Raw genomic sequence first — 15,170 nt, forward strand, 5'->3', positions numbered from 1 at the left:
GAAGCCCAGGCTCTATGGCATTTAAAGTAGAAATGCTGCCTGTTTGGGTTGTAGAGGCAGCGTTGAGTGGAGACACTGCATACCAGAAGCTGCTCCGGGGAAAGGACCAATGGGGAAAGGTGAGAATGATGGGGTTTGGGAGTGGGAGCCCAAGAACCTGAGCTCTGTAAAGATCAGTCTTGCTTCTCTAATTCCAGGTGAAATCTACCCTGAACAAAAGCTGGCTCCCCGAAGGCCTGACTTCTTTGACAGCGTTCAGAGGTTCAGTGACTGGTACACAGCTGGTGCCATGAGCAATCAGTCACTTCCACTCACTCAGAAACTAGGGTGCAGCTTCCCTGCGAGGCACTCACCTTGAAACAAAGAGACATTACTTAAGGAAGTAGGCCTGCAACCCAGGGAAAATCTAAACATAAAAATGGTCATGCACTTCCTCTGTCATCTAGGATTTAGAGATGGCAGTGATGAGATATGAAATATATCACGTTAAGATAAACCCCAGGGATATCCAAGGAGAAATTCCCCTCACTAAAGAGGGACCCGGGAGGCACCGTGATGTGACCAGAGGACACAAACCTGAGCCAGGCCGAGGCAGGTCAGCACCCAGACTGACTCTCAACCACTGTGACCTTGAGTAATGCACTTCCACTCTGGATCCTGGTTTTCTTGCCCATAAAATGTATCACCTACTTCTCCAGGCTGCCGTCGGTGTCATGTAATGCACTGTGTGTGGGTCAGGTACCTAGCTCATGCATTCAGTGACACTTACCATGTGCCAGGTACCGGCTGCCCGATCCAGACCCTGGGGTGCCAGGTCTAGCAAATCACAGGACTGTGCTGTACCTCAGTTTCCCCAATTATGAACAAGGTCATTGCACTCTATAATTTGCAAAGACCTCTGGCTTGGACAGCCAGAAGATGCTGTAGCTTTTTACCTATGACCTTTGCCCCTGGCTATTCTGAAATAAATTCTTACATATGATTTCTCAGCTGCAGGGGAATATATTCACTTTTATACCTGCAAGGGGATAAATATTACCTCCGCACTACTGCTTTTATTACTCTAAAAAGGAGAATAATGGGACCCTACCTTTACTGCAACAATGATGGTCTGGTTGGCCCCAAAAGGCTCTTGGGCAGTCACTTCAATGGTAGAAGTCCCAATGGTGGACCCTGACACCAGGAAGCCTTTTTCATTAATGTGCACGATGGGAACCTTCTCGAGCCCATTCAGGACACGGTAGCTCAGAGATGATGTGCCATCCCTTTAGAAAACAAAACAGAGCTGTTTACGTGTGGGCAGCCTGCCTCTTCAGTCACTAACAGGAAACCTGATTTGGAAAACCAAAAGTTCCAAGGAAAGTATCTTTTCCCACTCTTCCAAGAACAGCACCTCACATGGCTGTCTCACAGGGAGACAGACACCACAATGGCTGATTTTCTTTCATCAGCCACATGGGGCATTTACTATAAAATACTGTTTCTGAGGCAAACTGTTTTCTGTTTACTGAAATAAGGCAGCCTGGTGTAGCAGAAAGAAGGTGGGAGCTCTGAGTGGGAAGAACCCGAAGGCAGTCCCATCACCCTGCAGTGTGAACAGGAAGCAATGTCCTATTTCTAAGGGTGGAAACAGGGTGAAAATGAGCTACTTGCTCAGAAAATGATCTGTGAAGCGTCTGACATCATGTACTAGGTGGAAGACAAATCCTGCAGCATTCCTGTCCCTTACACACTCATTAACATCATAAAGAAAGGAGGGTGTGGTACCCTAGCCCCAAGACCCTTCTGAGAGGACTTGAAACAAACTCTGCCTCAACTTTCAACCCCCTCATCAACTTCTCCTCTTAACCTGCAGAACTCCTATGCATCCTTCAAACCCAGCTCAAGCATCTCTGTGACATGTCTTCCTTAACTCTTCATGTGGAAGGCCCTTCTTTGGGTTGTGGCTTGAACATGAAACTTCATTTCATTGTAGCTCTATCATGCTATCTTTTCCCCACCAGATTCCTTAAGGGCACCGTGTGTCATCCACCTCTGTTCCTGGAGCCTGGCACACAGCCTAGCATTTAGAAAATCTGGTTGAATGAATACCATGTGAATGTGTTTCATGGAACATGTAAGTGCTCCTATGGTCCTCACTGCCCCCTATCTTGCAACAGCATTCCAATGCAAGTCATGGCTGCAAAAGGCATCCACTTGGAATGCAAGGTAGGAATTATGTTTGCAGAATGCTTTAAAAGGTATTTCTCAAACGTTAATGTGTATGCCCATTGCCAGAAGATCCTGTTAAAGTGCAGGACTGGGGTGGTGCCCGAGATTTGCATTTTTTTTCTTTTTTCCTCCCAATGATTTAAAAAAATATATTTATTTATTTCAGAGAGGAAGGGAGAGGGAGAGATAGGAACATCAATGATGAGAGAAAATCACTAATTGATTGCCTCCTGCATGCCCCCTACTGGGGATTAAGACCACAACCTGGGCATGTGCCCTGACCAGGAATCGAACCCTGACCTCCTGGTTCATAGGTCAACGCTCAACCATGGAACCACACTGGCCGGCCTCACTGATCTTTTTAGAGAGAGAGTTGAAGGAAGGGAGGTAGGAAGAGGAGAGAGTGAAAAAGAGAAAGATCAATGTGAGAGAAACATCGATTGGCTGCCTCCAGCACGTGACCCAATCTGTGCCAGGGATTGAACCTGAAACCTAGATACATGCCCTTGACTGGGAATTGAACCCACCAGGACCCGAGATTTGCATTTTTACATGTTCCCAGTTGATGCCATGCAGGTTTGTGGACCACACTTTGAGTGGCAAGTCTTGAAGATACACAGGATTTGGAAAATTTAACACTTCCAAGTTGGTGCTTTTTCCCCTTTGAAGTACTGGATTTCAACAGCAGACATTAAACAGTTTCTAGGCCACAAGGAGGAGAAGAGGGCCTGCAGGTCTAAGTGATGAGGAAGAATGGGGATGTCCACACAGAGAGAAGGAGAAATGTGAGGCCACACCCATGTTAAAGGCAATGCCAAGAAAGATGCCCAGTGTACCCGAGGCAGCCACAGCTGCTGACAACTTCGATAAACGAGTTACTGGACCAAGCAAGCACAGATTCATGACCTTGCTAAAAGCCAGTTGTGTACCTGTTCGTCTGAAGCTTTATAAATGAGTTGGGTGACATTAGTATTTGTTCTGCTTCTATTCCTGGGTTCAGCAGCATCAGCTTTTCAAATACCTAAAACAGAGGCACATTTTATTTCCTATGATATACTGGAATCACGTCTCATATCTGCTGCTCTCTCAGCAGGGAGAGCCGAGAGTGGCGCACAGATGAGAAACTGCTGCCAGCAAGCACCTGTCTAGCTGGTGATGCATTGGTGAGGGTTGACCGCTAGGAGACACCAGAGGTGGGATGAAGGAAACAGGCAGGTGCATGCTGGGCACCCAGATGGGAGCTGCTTTACAGAACCAGGGGCATGCTCTACCTCAGTCCCTGGGGGTGTGGTTGAGGGGGGAGGGTGTACCAGGATGTATGTGCAAAAGGGAACATGGCCAATGGCACTGACTCAGCCTCACTGTCAAAGATACAACAAGGAGTGGTGGGGCCTGTGGCAAACTGGAGAGCACAGTGCTGTTAAAGGGTGGATGCTTCTCATCTCCTGCTGATTTTGCCATATGGCAAATGCATGTCTTCAGGATGAGCTGCATATTGGATTTTTATACAAAATCTTCCTACTTTTAAATGTTGGCAACAAAGAAAAAATTGTTTCAAAGCACTAAGTGAGCCAAATAAAACACATCTGTGGGCTGGATCCAGCTTCTCTAAGTTTCTGATGCACTCAAAACTCCATCTGCTGTCAATGGGGAAAACCAAGGCAGAGAAAAACTGGAAGCTGCAATGCCCATCTTTAATCCCATGACAGGTGCTAGAACTTCATTCTATTTTAACCAAAAAGAACATGTACTCATGTGTTTATGTATCTGTGTTTCTGTGCACATAATTCTTGTCTGTATGTCTGTGTCTGTGCACATACGTGTGTTGGTATCTGTGTACAATGCTCATGTGAGCCAAGTTGAGGGGGGCTGGCAAACAGGCATTTCCTTCTTTGAAAAACTACTTCTTCACCCCTACTGGGGTATGTGCCTGGGTTAGAGATGGTTCATTTCTCCTTGAAGAGGGGGCTTGAACCCATTTCTTTTCTCATAATAGTTAGGGGGTGCTTTCAGTTTTTCTTTGTAATTTAGGAGGACCCAGAGTAGCTGAGCCCCAGATCAGCAGAAGAGGGTCCTTACAGCTAAAAATGCTCTCCAGAGTATCAACTCTCCAGTTTGACAGAGGGGCCCAGAAGGGCAGAGGAGGCAAGAGGGTGGGTTGGAGAGATGCGGAGGCTGAGCCTGGGTGGGAGGAGGGTTGCTGGTCTGGCTCCTGAATAGGTTGTGTACCCTCGAGGGCTGTGAGCAGATCACCTCCCTCTGAAGTGGGGGCTCATCTGTGAAGGGATGGGCCACACCATCTCCCAGTCCACCCACAGGGCCCACCACCCACTTACTGGGAGCTGGAAGGGCCGCTTCCCGCCATTTCCCCACCTCAGTGGGGCCCTAGGCTCATTGTCAAGGCAGCTCTTGCCCTCAGGCCTATGTGAGTTCTGGGAAACGGGAAACATGTCTAGCGGTCAGGTCCTCTAAGCGTGTTTGTAAAATAAATTCAGACAATTATGTTAATGCCCGACTCAAGACTATTTTCCAGCCTTTTCCTCCCATGAATGAATTTCTAATTTGGGAACACATCAAGCTATTTCAGACCCCCAGGCCTTTGCCCATGCCATTCCATCTGCCTGGCCCGCCAGCCAATTCCTCCCACCCTGAAATGCCCTTCCTCTGTGAAGCTCTCAGGCAGCCACATCTCTGGGCTCCCAAAGTATCCCATACACCCTGACCCCCGACCCCAGCAGACTGAGAACTGCTCAGGGCAGGGCCTGTCTGTGGCAGTGGAAGAGCTGACATGTACCTTCATGGCCCCTGAGGACAAGGGCACTGGGCTGGCACTTACTCTCCCTCTCACATGTGCTTCCTGCCCACCTGGCCTTTACCTGGATTTGGATCTCATCAGAGAGTTCTTTGGCGAGGCCATGCAGCTGCCCAGCTGTGGGGTCCAGAGCCTTGACCACCACCCTCAGCCCGGTCCGGCCTCTTACCCGGCCGTGCACAGTCATGGCAAAGTTGTATTGCGACGGGAGCTGGAGTGACGCCTGAGACAGACACCAAATATGTTTTCAGGGAGAGCCCCAGGGTCCCAGCACCCCCAAAGGGTGAAGCCAGACAGAAGCCCCAGACTGTTCTCAAAGGCTGCTGCCTTCCTGCCCTGGTCAGACCTGCTGACCCCAAGTGTGCAGACTGTAGTCACCCAGGATGAGCGGAGCGCCCCATACTGAGTCACCGTGTTCATTCATAGGTGAATGCAGAAAATGCTGGGTCCACCCACCACAGCCAGCATTTCCACGCAGGACTTCTCAGAGCCTTTAGTGTGTGGAGGTGGTTATGAATCACCTAGAGGGTCTCTAGGCTTGGCAGTGTTTCCCTGCAGAGCCCTCTGTTATGATGTCTGTGAAGAAGTCACTGCCCATGTACCAAGGAAACTGCCTGGGGAAGTGCTGGCACTGGAGACGGGACCCTGGCCCTACTGGGTGGCCTGGGGAAGGCATCGCCCTATACTAGACGAGCTTTAGGCAGCCTCTAGGAAACTCCATCCCTGGGCCTGGCTCCTCCCCATCACAGACCCTCCCCCCTCACTATTCACAGATAAGGCAAGAAGGACTATCCCAGAACCACTTCCCACTCGGGTCCTGTACACCCTCGGCCTAACTGGGGTGGCAGCCTGGAGTCACCAGGCCTGGTACCCAGTTCCTTCTCCCCACTGGCTCACTAGGCAACCCTAGGTGAGTCCCTTCCCAGGTATGAGCTCCAGTTAACACTAAGAGAGGTTTAAGTAAGTTATTTCCAACACTTTCCAGCTCTGAGATCTGAGGAGGGCAGAGGTCCCCCCATGGAGAGCCTTTGGGATAGACCAGGAGAAAACCCCCGGGCTTCTAGCATCATCTCAGAAAATGGGTAGAAGTTACAGCTTAGCAACCCTGTGACATTCTAGAACTTTTTTGGCTCCCCTACAAGGCTGTAATTTTTGTTGCCTTCTGTTAGTAGGTTAGCCATAAACTCCTCTATAGGGGTTAGCAAAAATGAGCCTCAAATGAAAAGGGCTGCGCACAGTCCTTGAGCACTATGAGAAGGATCGTTGGGAGACCATATTCCAAGACACAGGACTGAGAGTCGAGGACACACATGGGGGAAGTGTTTGGGAGGTGTCTCGATGAGCCTCAAGACAGAGAGCAGAAAAGGGCTAGGACTGGCCTCATATGAAGGTGCAGACCTCGTGTGCAGAGCTGGGAAAAACCCTCCCCGCCCAAACTCTGGCCTGGGATGGAGCGGAGGCTCTGGGCAGGTGCTTACCTCGTGGTGCCGCCCCCGGATGTCCAGGATGTCCCTCTTGGTGACCGACCAATGGAAGGTCAGGCCTGGCACAGCATTACCAAAGGAGAAAGGGTTCTGGCTGTTGGTGATTCCAGTGATGTAAACAGGCATCTGTGGGAAAATACCAGGCCTGTGACCAGCAGAGTCCCACTGCCAGGAGCACCCCTGGAAGCCCTGTGCACTGCCCCATCTGCCTCTCCATTGCCCAGGGACATTTGTGTCTCCTTTGTGCAACATGAACTGTGTCGACTCTGCCCTCACCAGAGATGGGGGTTGCACCGGTTAGGAAGGTGTGATAGAAAAGCACCTCCCCAACCCCATCCTTTTTGAGCTGTGGGCTGTATTTCACATTGGCTGAGAGACTCCATGTCTGAAATGACCCCTAGACCTCTCAGGACCTGCAGTCCCCAGCAGCCAGCACACCCTATCCAGAGTCCCTGCCTGTGCTCTCCTCTCTTCATCTTGTAGGGACCCTGCTCCTAGCAATGGCTCCCCTAAGCTCATCCTGAATCAGAACTCAGAGCCCCAAACCTTCCAGAGGCTGCTTCAGACAGCACAGAGAGGAGGGGCTCGAGAGGGGCCCACCTTACCTGGGTCCCTGTCCTCATCCGAGTGATTGGGGCTCGGATCCTCACTGCCTGCAGGAGCTGCACCTCCACCTCCACGAGATCCTGGAGAAAGAGTTTTGGAGCTCAGGTGGGCTGAGGGTGGGACTGTGCTAGCAACAGTAGTTTTGGGAAGGGACCCCTCTAAGGTAGGAGGCTTCCACCGAGGCCCGCTCAGAAGGCATCCACAGGATGTCTAGCTCAATGCTTCTCTTCCAGAGGTGGCTTAGCTTTGTGGGTGGCTCACCTCACACGGACCGAGTCACTGCCTCTCCCACTCCCTGGGGGAGAGCCGGGTCCTAGCCTGGCTCTCTGAGCCTACAGATCTGTCAGATCCAGGTGCTCCAGGTCAGCACTGCAGAGACTTGGGGGCAGTGACTGGGGACTGTTCTTCTCTAGGCTGGGAAACCCTCACAGTACAGGTCTCCAGATCCTCCCAACTCCCAACCCCAAATTCAGCCTGTTGCTCTCTCTGACTGAGCACAGTAGATGGACAAATGCAGGAGCCAGGCAGAGTCTGATAAGAGCAGATTTTACACCCCCCTTCATTCTGAACTTTATTCTCCTATAAACCTGGCCGAACTTGATTGGCTTCTTCATAGTACTGCTGACTCATGGTGAGTATTGCTAATAAGACCCTTAAGCCCTCGCACTGAGCCCATCTCCTGTATCTTGTGATCTGGGCTAATGCCTGGCACATAGTAGGTCCTCAATAAGCCCTTATTCCCTTCCTTTCCTTTATCTTTCCCATTACTCGGTCTCCTCCTGCCAGTCTTCGTCCACCCCTTGACTTTGGGTGCTGATTCTTGGATAGAGAGAACTGGAAGCTTCAGACCAGAATCACAATCCCTTCAGGGACACACGGACCTCGGGCTGAGCTCGCACCTGCCTGGGCTCGTATAGCCTCTCCCTCTGTCAAGGGGCATTAGGATCTTCTCCCAGCAGCCCCTCGCCCCCAACCTGCCAGATGGGAGACACAAAAAGAGGGGTGGCCCAGCAAGGTTAGACCATAATGAGCAGAGATAGCCAGGAGGGAAATGCATGGCTATGTGTCCCTTTGGCCAAATTTCCAGTCAGCTGCCATTTCTGCCACCCGGGGTCCCAAGAGGGGAAAAGTAAGCCAGTTTCTATGGCTACAATACTCCCTCTAGAGAGAAAACAAGGGCAGAGACTCCTTGTTCCTTGATCTATTCTCCAAGACACCTATCTGAACCATGATGTACACAAGGTAGACTTACATTCCCAGCACTTTCTGATATTTAGCAAATTGATAGGCAGAACCAGTGTCCACCTCCACAATTCAAAAGGACTGCACAGTTTAACTGGGGTACATGGAAGACCCTGAAACTGCTGGAGAAAGGAGTAAATCAGTGAACTCAACGTCAGCTCAGAGTCAGCCTGTGGGGAGAAGGGCGCATTAGCCTCCCTCCCCGGGCAGCACGTGCCCCAGCTCCTTTCTTCCAGGGTCCCAGTTCCGGACAAGGAACAGGATGACTGGGCTTTGAAACATTACACAAACAAAATGCTCTCCGTAAGCCCAGATTTCCATCACAGACATAAGCATGAGGCAGCCTCCCCTGAGATGCTCTGTAGGTCACTGCAGGCCAAGGTATTAGGGAGAGTCCAAGCGATCTGAGCCCTTCTCAGGAGGTGGAAATAATCTCCCATCGCCTTTCCAGGGGCCCAAAGAGGTACCCCCCCCACCCTGGAAAGAAGGGAAATCATCAGATTTGGGGACACCAACTTTCATGTGTTTGGAGTCAGTCCCACCAACATGGAGCAGTGGGGCTCTCCCAAGGAGAGACCTTCCCTAGCTAGGCTTTCCAGCATCATGTTGACCCAGAAAAGCAACCAGGAAATGTCCCCCACTCAGCAAAGAGGCTTGAAAGACCACCTCCAGTGAAGCCAAAGATATTAGTAGATGATTCCAGTTTTGTTTCTCCTGGAAATACAAATCCAGGCCCAAAATACTGTTGGTGTCTAATTATTTATGCTTTTAAGCAAAGCCAGCGCAAACCTGTGAAAACTCACACTGTAATCCACAACATGTGACAGAGCCAACAGCACCCCTTCTCTTCCCTCGGAACATCCCAGCCCTGCTTGAATTGAAGAAACGAAGGGACTGAGACCTCTGCTGTCGGCAGGCCCAGGTCAGCCCTAGAACTGCTGCGTAGTAACCGGGGCCTCTAGCAGGTTCCCTAGCCCTAGAAACAGGGAGAGGGGCACAACTGCCAGGGTGCTGAGGGCTAAAGGAGGGTGTACAGTGCTCTGGGCAGAGTCTGCCTCCACAGCTGGCACCATCCCCAGGGCAGGGGCTGGAGACCCTGTCCCTTAAAAAGAAGTTAGGAACTCAGTCTGGAGAAGAATCCAGGTGCCATGAGCTGGCAGGGCTGACTCAGGTGACAGACAGAGATTGTAGCCTCAGAAGGCAGAAGCAAGATCCTCAGAGAGGGATGGTCCTTGGGAGCAGAGCCCAAACCCAGTAAACAGGGTTGCCTCCCCTTCACAGATGACCACCCTGCAGCTGCTAGGGGGCAGTATGCCCCATCACGAGAGGGCGGATTCAGAAAGCACCCATCTCTGATGGAGCCCAGGCCTGTCACCTGAGACACGATGACGAGCTTTCCGGTCTCAGCATCCACGGCCTGGACGACCCCGGACACGGTGCCGTTGCCAATGGTGAGTCCCCGCACCAGCCCAGCGCAGTTCACCACTGCCAGGCTCTCGTTGCTGATGGAGAAGAGGATGTTGGACTGAGGCTGGGGGCCTCCCTCAGAGGTGATCTGGAGTGGGGAGAAACAGCAGTGCCGTCAACCCCTATGCTCCTAGCAGTCACGCCTTGTCTTTAGAGGATGAGAGTGCTAACATCCCAGAGCATTCCATCTCAGCCTGTCAATGCCCAAGGCAGGTGGGCACACCTGGAGCCAGGGCAGGGTGTGCGGCTATTGCCTGGTGGTGCCTGGCTGTGGATGTGGGTGGCACAAGGATGTGGCCTTTGGCTCGTACCTGCATCATGGCCCCAATAATCAGCGTCATCTTCCTGGGTGTCAGCCTAAATGGGGGAAAGACCTGGGTGTGGAGACAAAAGAGAAAGAGGGGACCATTGCATTCCAAGCTCATGCTGTTGGGCATAATTCACTCTTACCATTTTCAGGGAGAAGGGAACATGGTGCGTGGACATCACGCCTCTGTGAAGGGGTACCGTGAGAGCCTTGGAGTCCTGTGCCAACTCTGGGGGAGCCTGAGTAGCTCCCATAGGCTCTCATCTCACCCACGGGCCCAAGACTCTGTGTTTGGGGGCACGTTCTACTGCTTGTGAAGGTGTCCTGGGAACCATTAGAGATGCACTTTCCAGCCCAGACCTGTAGGATCAGGTGGGTCCTGTGATCTGGGAGATTCGGTGCATGTCAGTTTCAAATCCACTGCCTTTCAGATTTTCCCAACTCATCTTTGGAAATTTGCCTTCCCCAAATTTCTCGAAATTCCTACTGACAGATTACCTCTATTTCAATGCCCTCAAAACTTCTCAGAAAGTGGGCCCGACGGGTAGTGAAGAGGATGCCCCATCTCTGCAGCAAGGCAAAGCCCCACATCTTCCTCTTGTTCCCCAACCCCCACCTGGCAAGAGGTGAGCAAAAAAGCCAGTTGGCTGAGAGGCTGCTTTGTGTGTGAGGATTAGTCTCAGGGCCGAGCTATTCATAGGCAGAAATGAACTCCATTCCACCAGGAGAAAGGTGCACTTCCATGTGGAAGCACAGTCCACATCCACCAGCGTCAGACACAGACTGATTAACATACAGCACACAAGCCCATGTGTGGCCGAGACCCTTGGAAGATGCCAGCAGGTGCCAAAAAGTCTAGTGCTGCAGCTGAAGAATAAAGTTGGACAGGACTTCTTGGTCATGGCTGCCTAGGTCCCTGGTGACTGTGGGTGTCGGGTCAAAAGCTAACACCACATGACAGCCCAAGTCACTTGCTGAGATGATGCTGGGGGGACCTCAGAGCTCCCCTATTCAGTAGTTGCTTGCTCCAGGTGCTCCCATCCCAAAAGCTTGCTCCTTCTAAGGGTCCCGTCTAACATTCAGACTGACTGCCAAGAGGAGCGTCCACACAGCTGTCCGCAGCTTCTGCCTGGCACTACAGCAGCTTAGAGTGCCCTGCCATTACGCTGCTGGGTGATAAGATGCTTCCTTTCTCTGAGCCACATCAATGCCCCCATGACCCAGAGGGAGATTAAAGTAGCTCAGCCCTTCCTCTGGAGCTGCCCTCAGCTCCCTGAGGCTGGTAATCAAGGCGCACTGTAGGGCACAGATGCTAAAATGGCCTATCACAAAAAGGCCGGCCTCCCCTCTCCACCCGTGTGCCCACTAGGGGCTGGGCTGACCCCACGTGGCATGAAGAGGAACAGCTTTACCTCAATCTGTTGTGGGGCTGAGTTGATTCTCTGTCCAGCTTTATCGGTCACAACTGCAGTGAGACTGGTCTGGCCAATGGCCACACCATGGATGTGGAACGTGGCAGTGTAGTTGTCAAGGGCCTCGTCAAGGGAGCTGGAACAGAGGGAAGGGCTGGGACTTTTCCCCCCGACAGACCTGTCAGCACTGTCCCTGAGATGCTTTGTCCTGACCCCTGGGGAACTCACACCAATGTGACGATCTGAGAGGCTGCTTGGAGCTTCAAGTCCATGAAGGCAAAGTATTTGGCCAGGAAAGGCTTCTTGTGCAAGTCCAGCACACGGACATATGCCTTGACTGTCTTCCCAATCTCCACCTGTATCACAGGGGACAGATTCAGGGGGCTTGGAATGACCAACTCCATACCTATAGCAATCTACAACCTTCTGAGAAACGTCACCAACCTCAAACCCACAAACCTGAAAATTAGGGACAGGTCACCTGGATTGACCTCCAGACTATTGGCCAATCAACAAATGAAAATCAGTGGAATAACTGCTGTATACAAGGAGCCTTGGAGACACTTAGATGCATAAATTACACTCCCCACTCTTAAAGAACTAACCATCAAGTTAGATAAGGCGCAGCTTAGAATGGCAGCCGATGTACAGTAGGAGTTCAATAAGTGCACAATGACTGAATATCTCACACCTGGCAGCATATAATACACACAGTAAGAACTTTAGGAAATGGGAATCAGAAATGCTAAGTGAAATCTGGTCAGCAAATCACCAGTGACAATGAGACCATTAGGAGGAATATTTGAGGCTGTGGAAGAGAACACTTCCTTTTAATTAACCATTCTCTCCACTCAGAAAAATAGGAACCAACAGTAACTCTCTGTAAATCTAGCTACAGTTACTTTAGGTATTTGGAGTATAAACATTTCCTATTTACATTAAAGAAAAGCCTAGAACTATTATGTATTTACTTTGCAAAAGACTTGGCATTAGTGAGCTTCATTCAATTGCCAATGAAATTCCTGAGAATCCAATACATAGTGGGGAGAAAATTTCATCTTCTACAAGGTGTGCACCCAGCTGGCTAGTGACCTGCGCCAGCTGGAAGACAGGAATCCCTGATCAAGGCTGATGTGGAGACAACTCCAAGGAGGATTTGCAGCCAAGCTTTATTGCTGTCAATTGGGCTGAAGAAGTACAAACCTCAGAGCTTATTCTGCACTATGTACACAGAACAGCAGAGATGAGAGACAGCAGTGCAAGCTCACAGCAACCCAGGAGGGACACAGAAACCAGTAGAAAAAGCAAAGAACATGAGAAAAATATCTCCCATGGCTACAGCATCTTCCTGGTTTCTGTGAATCAGTAGAGAAGGGGCACATCAGGAAGCTGACACTGACCTTGTCTACCACTCGGACGTACAGCTCCTGAATGTCTGAGACATAAACATCAGCCTTCGCTGGGGCTGGGAAGGTGAGGCACAAGTCGTGGATCATGATGGTTGACATGCCCGGGAACAAAGGGTATACCTATAGGGTCAGAGGTGGGCTCAGTTACAGCTTTTCACAGCAGCAGGCTATCCCCATGGAACACCATCTCACAGAGACCTCTGGGACAGGGTTGGAAGTAATTAACAGAGAAAATCCTAACTCAAATGTTGCCCTTCCCACTCCTTATCATGAGCTCCCACTGCTAGCCAGAGGATGGGCTTGAAATGTAAAATATTAGTGCTGGGATATTATCTCAGAGAGCATTTATTTCCTTTGTACATTTTATAAAGAAGAAAATGGAAGTTGCAACTTGAAGGCAGAATGAGGATTCAAACCTAGGATTCCATATTCCCTGTCCAGGAAACCTGCACCTTCAGCTAGAGAAAAGCATCTGGCAAGTGAGGGACTGGAAGGGCACAAGACAGCTTCTCACTCAGACGTCTCAGCCTGAACTCAGAGTCAGAACCTGGGAACAAACCCTGGAGGCCTCCATGTTAAGTGTGAGCTCTTTGACTCTCATTTATCTCTATTCATTTCTACCACAGCTCCATTTGATCCAGAGACCTCATAAAATGTACTGACTGAATGAACACACTGAGTTAACCATTTTCCAGTCTTTCATTGCCTGCCAAATATGCCCCCTTCTTAAACCTTCTATCTCTATCCACTTTCATGGATCCCACCTCAAAAGAACCTCTCCCTAAACTACATCCTCATCACTCTCTCATGCTGCAGATGGATTTGCAGCAACTTGTCATATTTCTTAGGTGCATATCTCAACTGGGTGGTCTGGGAGGCTGGAAAGGTGGAGGTAAGTTCTGGAGCCAGTGGGTGAGCCCAGTGGGCTGCCTGCCACATCTGTCTGCCCTGGCTTTGTGGCCTTCACTTTGTTGTATTACATTCATCAGGGGTAACGTGTACACTGACAGAGTTAGTGTTTGTGAAGCTAGAATTTCAATATCAAGAACCTGTGGGGGGAAAAAATAAGGTTTCAGACCCTAAGGAGACAACCAAATATGATTATATCACATCTAGGTTAGAACCCTTCAAGGTCTGCCCAGAGAGTGAGTCCAAATCCTTAACACATCCTGTAAGAACCTGACACAATCTGGCCCCTGCCCATGGCTCTAATTTCACTGAAAACCACAGTCCCCCAGCACAACCACACTGTAGCCACACTGTTCTCTCTGTGCCTCAGAGTTGGCCAGCACCTGCCTGCTGGCCTCAGGTCTGCACTGTCTTTCCTAAATAAGGATTTGGGATTCTTCTCCCACCTCTTCACCTGCTGGCCACACTCATGTTTCAAGTCCCTACTTAAGTGTCCTTTCAGGAAAGTCCTCACTGACCACAGACTGGCCAAGTTCCTATCCCCTCTGCTCATTTCCAGTGCAGTTATACCTTCTGTAATTCAGTCTTGGTGTAGACTCTTGTGTCAGCCTGTTCCAGGCTGTCTTATCCCCTACTGTATCCTCAGGACTGAGCCTAACATCTAGTACAGACTATCACCCAACAAACTTGTCTTCATTAGATCAAGTTCCATGGGCATAGTTAGCTGAGCCACTCAGTTACCATAAAGAAACTGGGTGCTCCAGCCTGCTTGTTTAGTTTTACTTTTAGCTTGAAGACTTGGGAATTCTGGGTGTGTGTGTGTGTGGGGGGGGGTGTCTGCAAACCCTTGTACCCTCACCTATTTGGGAAGGGTTGTTTCTAGTCCAACACCTTCAATGTACATATGGGGAAACGGAGGCTCACACAGGATGAGAGCACAGCCCTGAAGGGGCAGGCCTGGTGAGGGAATCCAGGCGCCTAAGCTCCCAGTGTAGGGCTCCATCCACCACACTCTGCCACTTCCAGAGCTGATACCTGATCTAATTAGTCAAAAAAGCAGTTTGGGTCCCCACCACAGACACCACCCCATACTACTCAGTGAGGCAAAAGCCAGTGGGACCCCAAATGCTGCAGCTGACACCTGCAGGGGGAAGGAAGTGCAGCTCAAAACAGGGTCAATACAGTGTGAGACTCAAGACAGATCCAGCCTCTGGGCTAAGAAGTCCCTGACCACTGGAATACAAGAGGATTCAACTTCTCGGACCTCAATCAGGTTGCCTAGGACCAGAAAGGGACAGTGACTCACATTCA

At 50.5% G+C, this 15,170-nt stretch overlaps 1 protein-coding gene across 4 annotated transcripts in view; it reads right to left on the reverse strand.

Annotated features, from left to right (window-relative positions):
* The window catches only part of NUP210 (nucleoporin 210), a gene marked incomplete at its 5' end in the record, with an annotated part of 129,619 nt that overhangs the window by 15,498 nt on the left and 98,951 nt on the right, over positions 1 to 15,170 (reverse strand). For all 4 annotated transcript variants that reach the window (XM_080654584.1, XM_080654585.1, XM_080654583.1 and 1 more), the window contains 10 exons: positions 1,091 to 1,265; positions 3,141 to 3,232; positions 5,088 to 5,246; positions 6,502 to 6,633; positions 7,113 to 7,193; positions 9,731 to 9,910; positions 10,134 to 10,196; positions 11,542 to 11,677; positions 11,770 to 11,897; positions 12,942 to 13,070. In XM_080654584.1, coding sequence (XP_080510710.1) covers positions 1,091 to 1,265; positions 3,141 to 3,232; positions 5,088 to 5,246; positions 6,502 to 6,633; positions 7,113 to 7,193; positions 9,731 to 9,910; positions 10,134 to 10,196; positions 11,542 to 11,677; positions 11,770 to 11,897; positions 12,942 to 13,070 — 1,275 coding nt within the window. The remainder of the gene's footprint in view (positions 1 to 1,090; positions 1,266 to 3,140; positions 3,233 to 5,087; positions 5,247 to 6,501; positions 6,634 to 7,112; positions 7,194 to 9,730; positions 9,911 to 10,133; positions 10,197 to 11,541; positions 11,678 to 11,769; positions 11,898 to 12,941; positions 13,071 to 15,170) is intronic.

Source organism: Plecotus auritus, assembly GCF_963455305.1.
Source record: "Plecotus auritus genome assembly, chromosome: 2".
In the NCBI taxonomy this organism is placed as follows: domain Eukaryota; kingdom Metazoa; phylum Chordata; class Mammalia; order Chiroptera; family Vespertilionidae; genus Plecotus; species Plecotus auritus.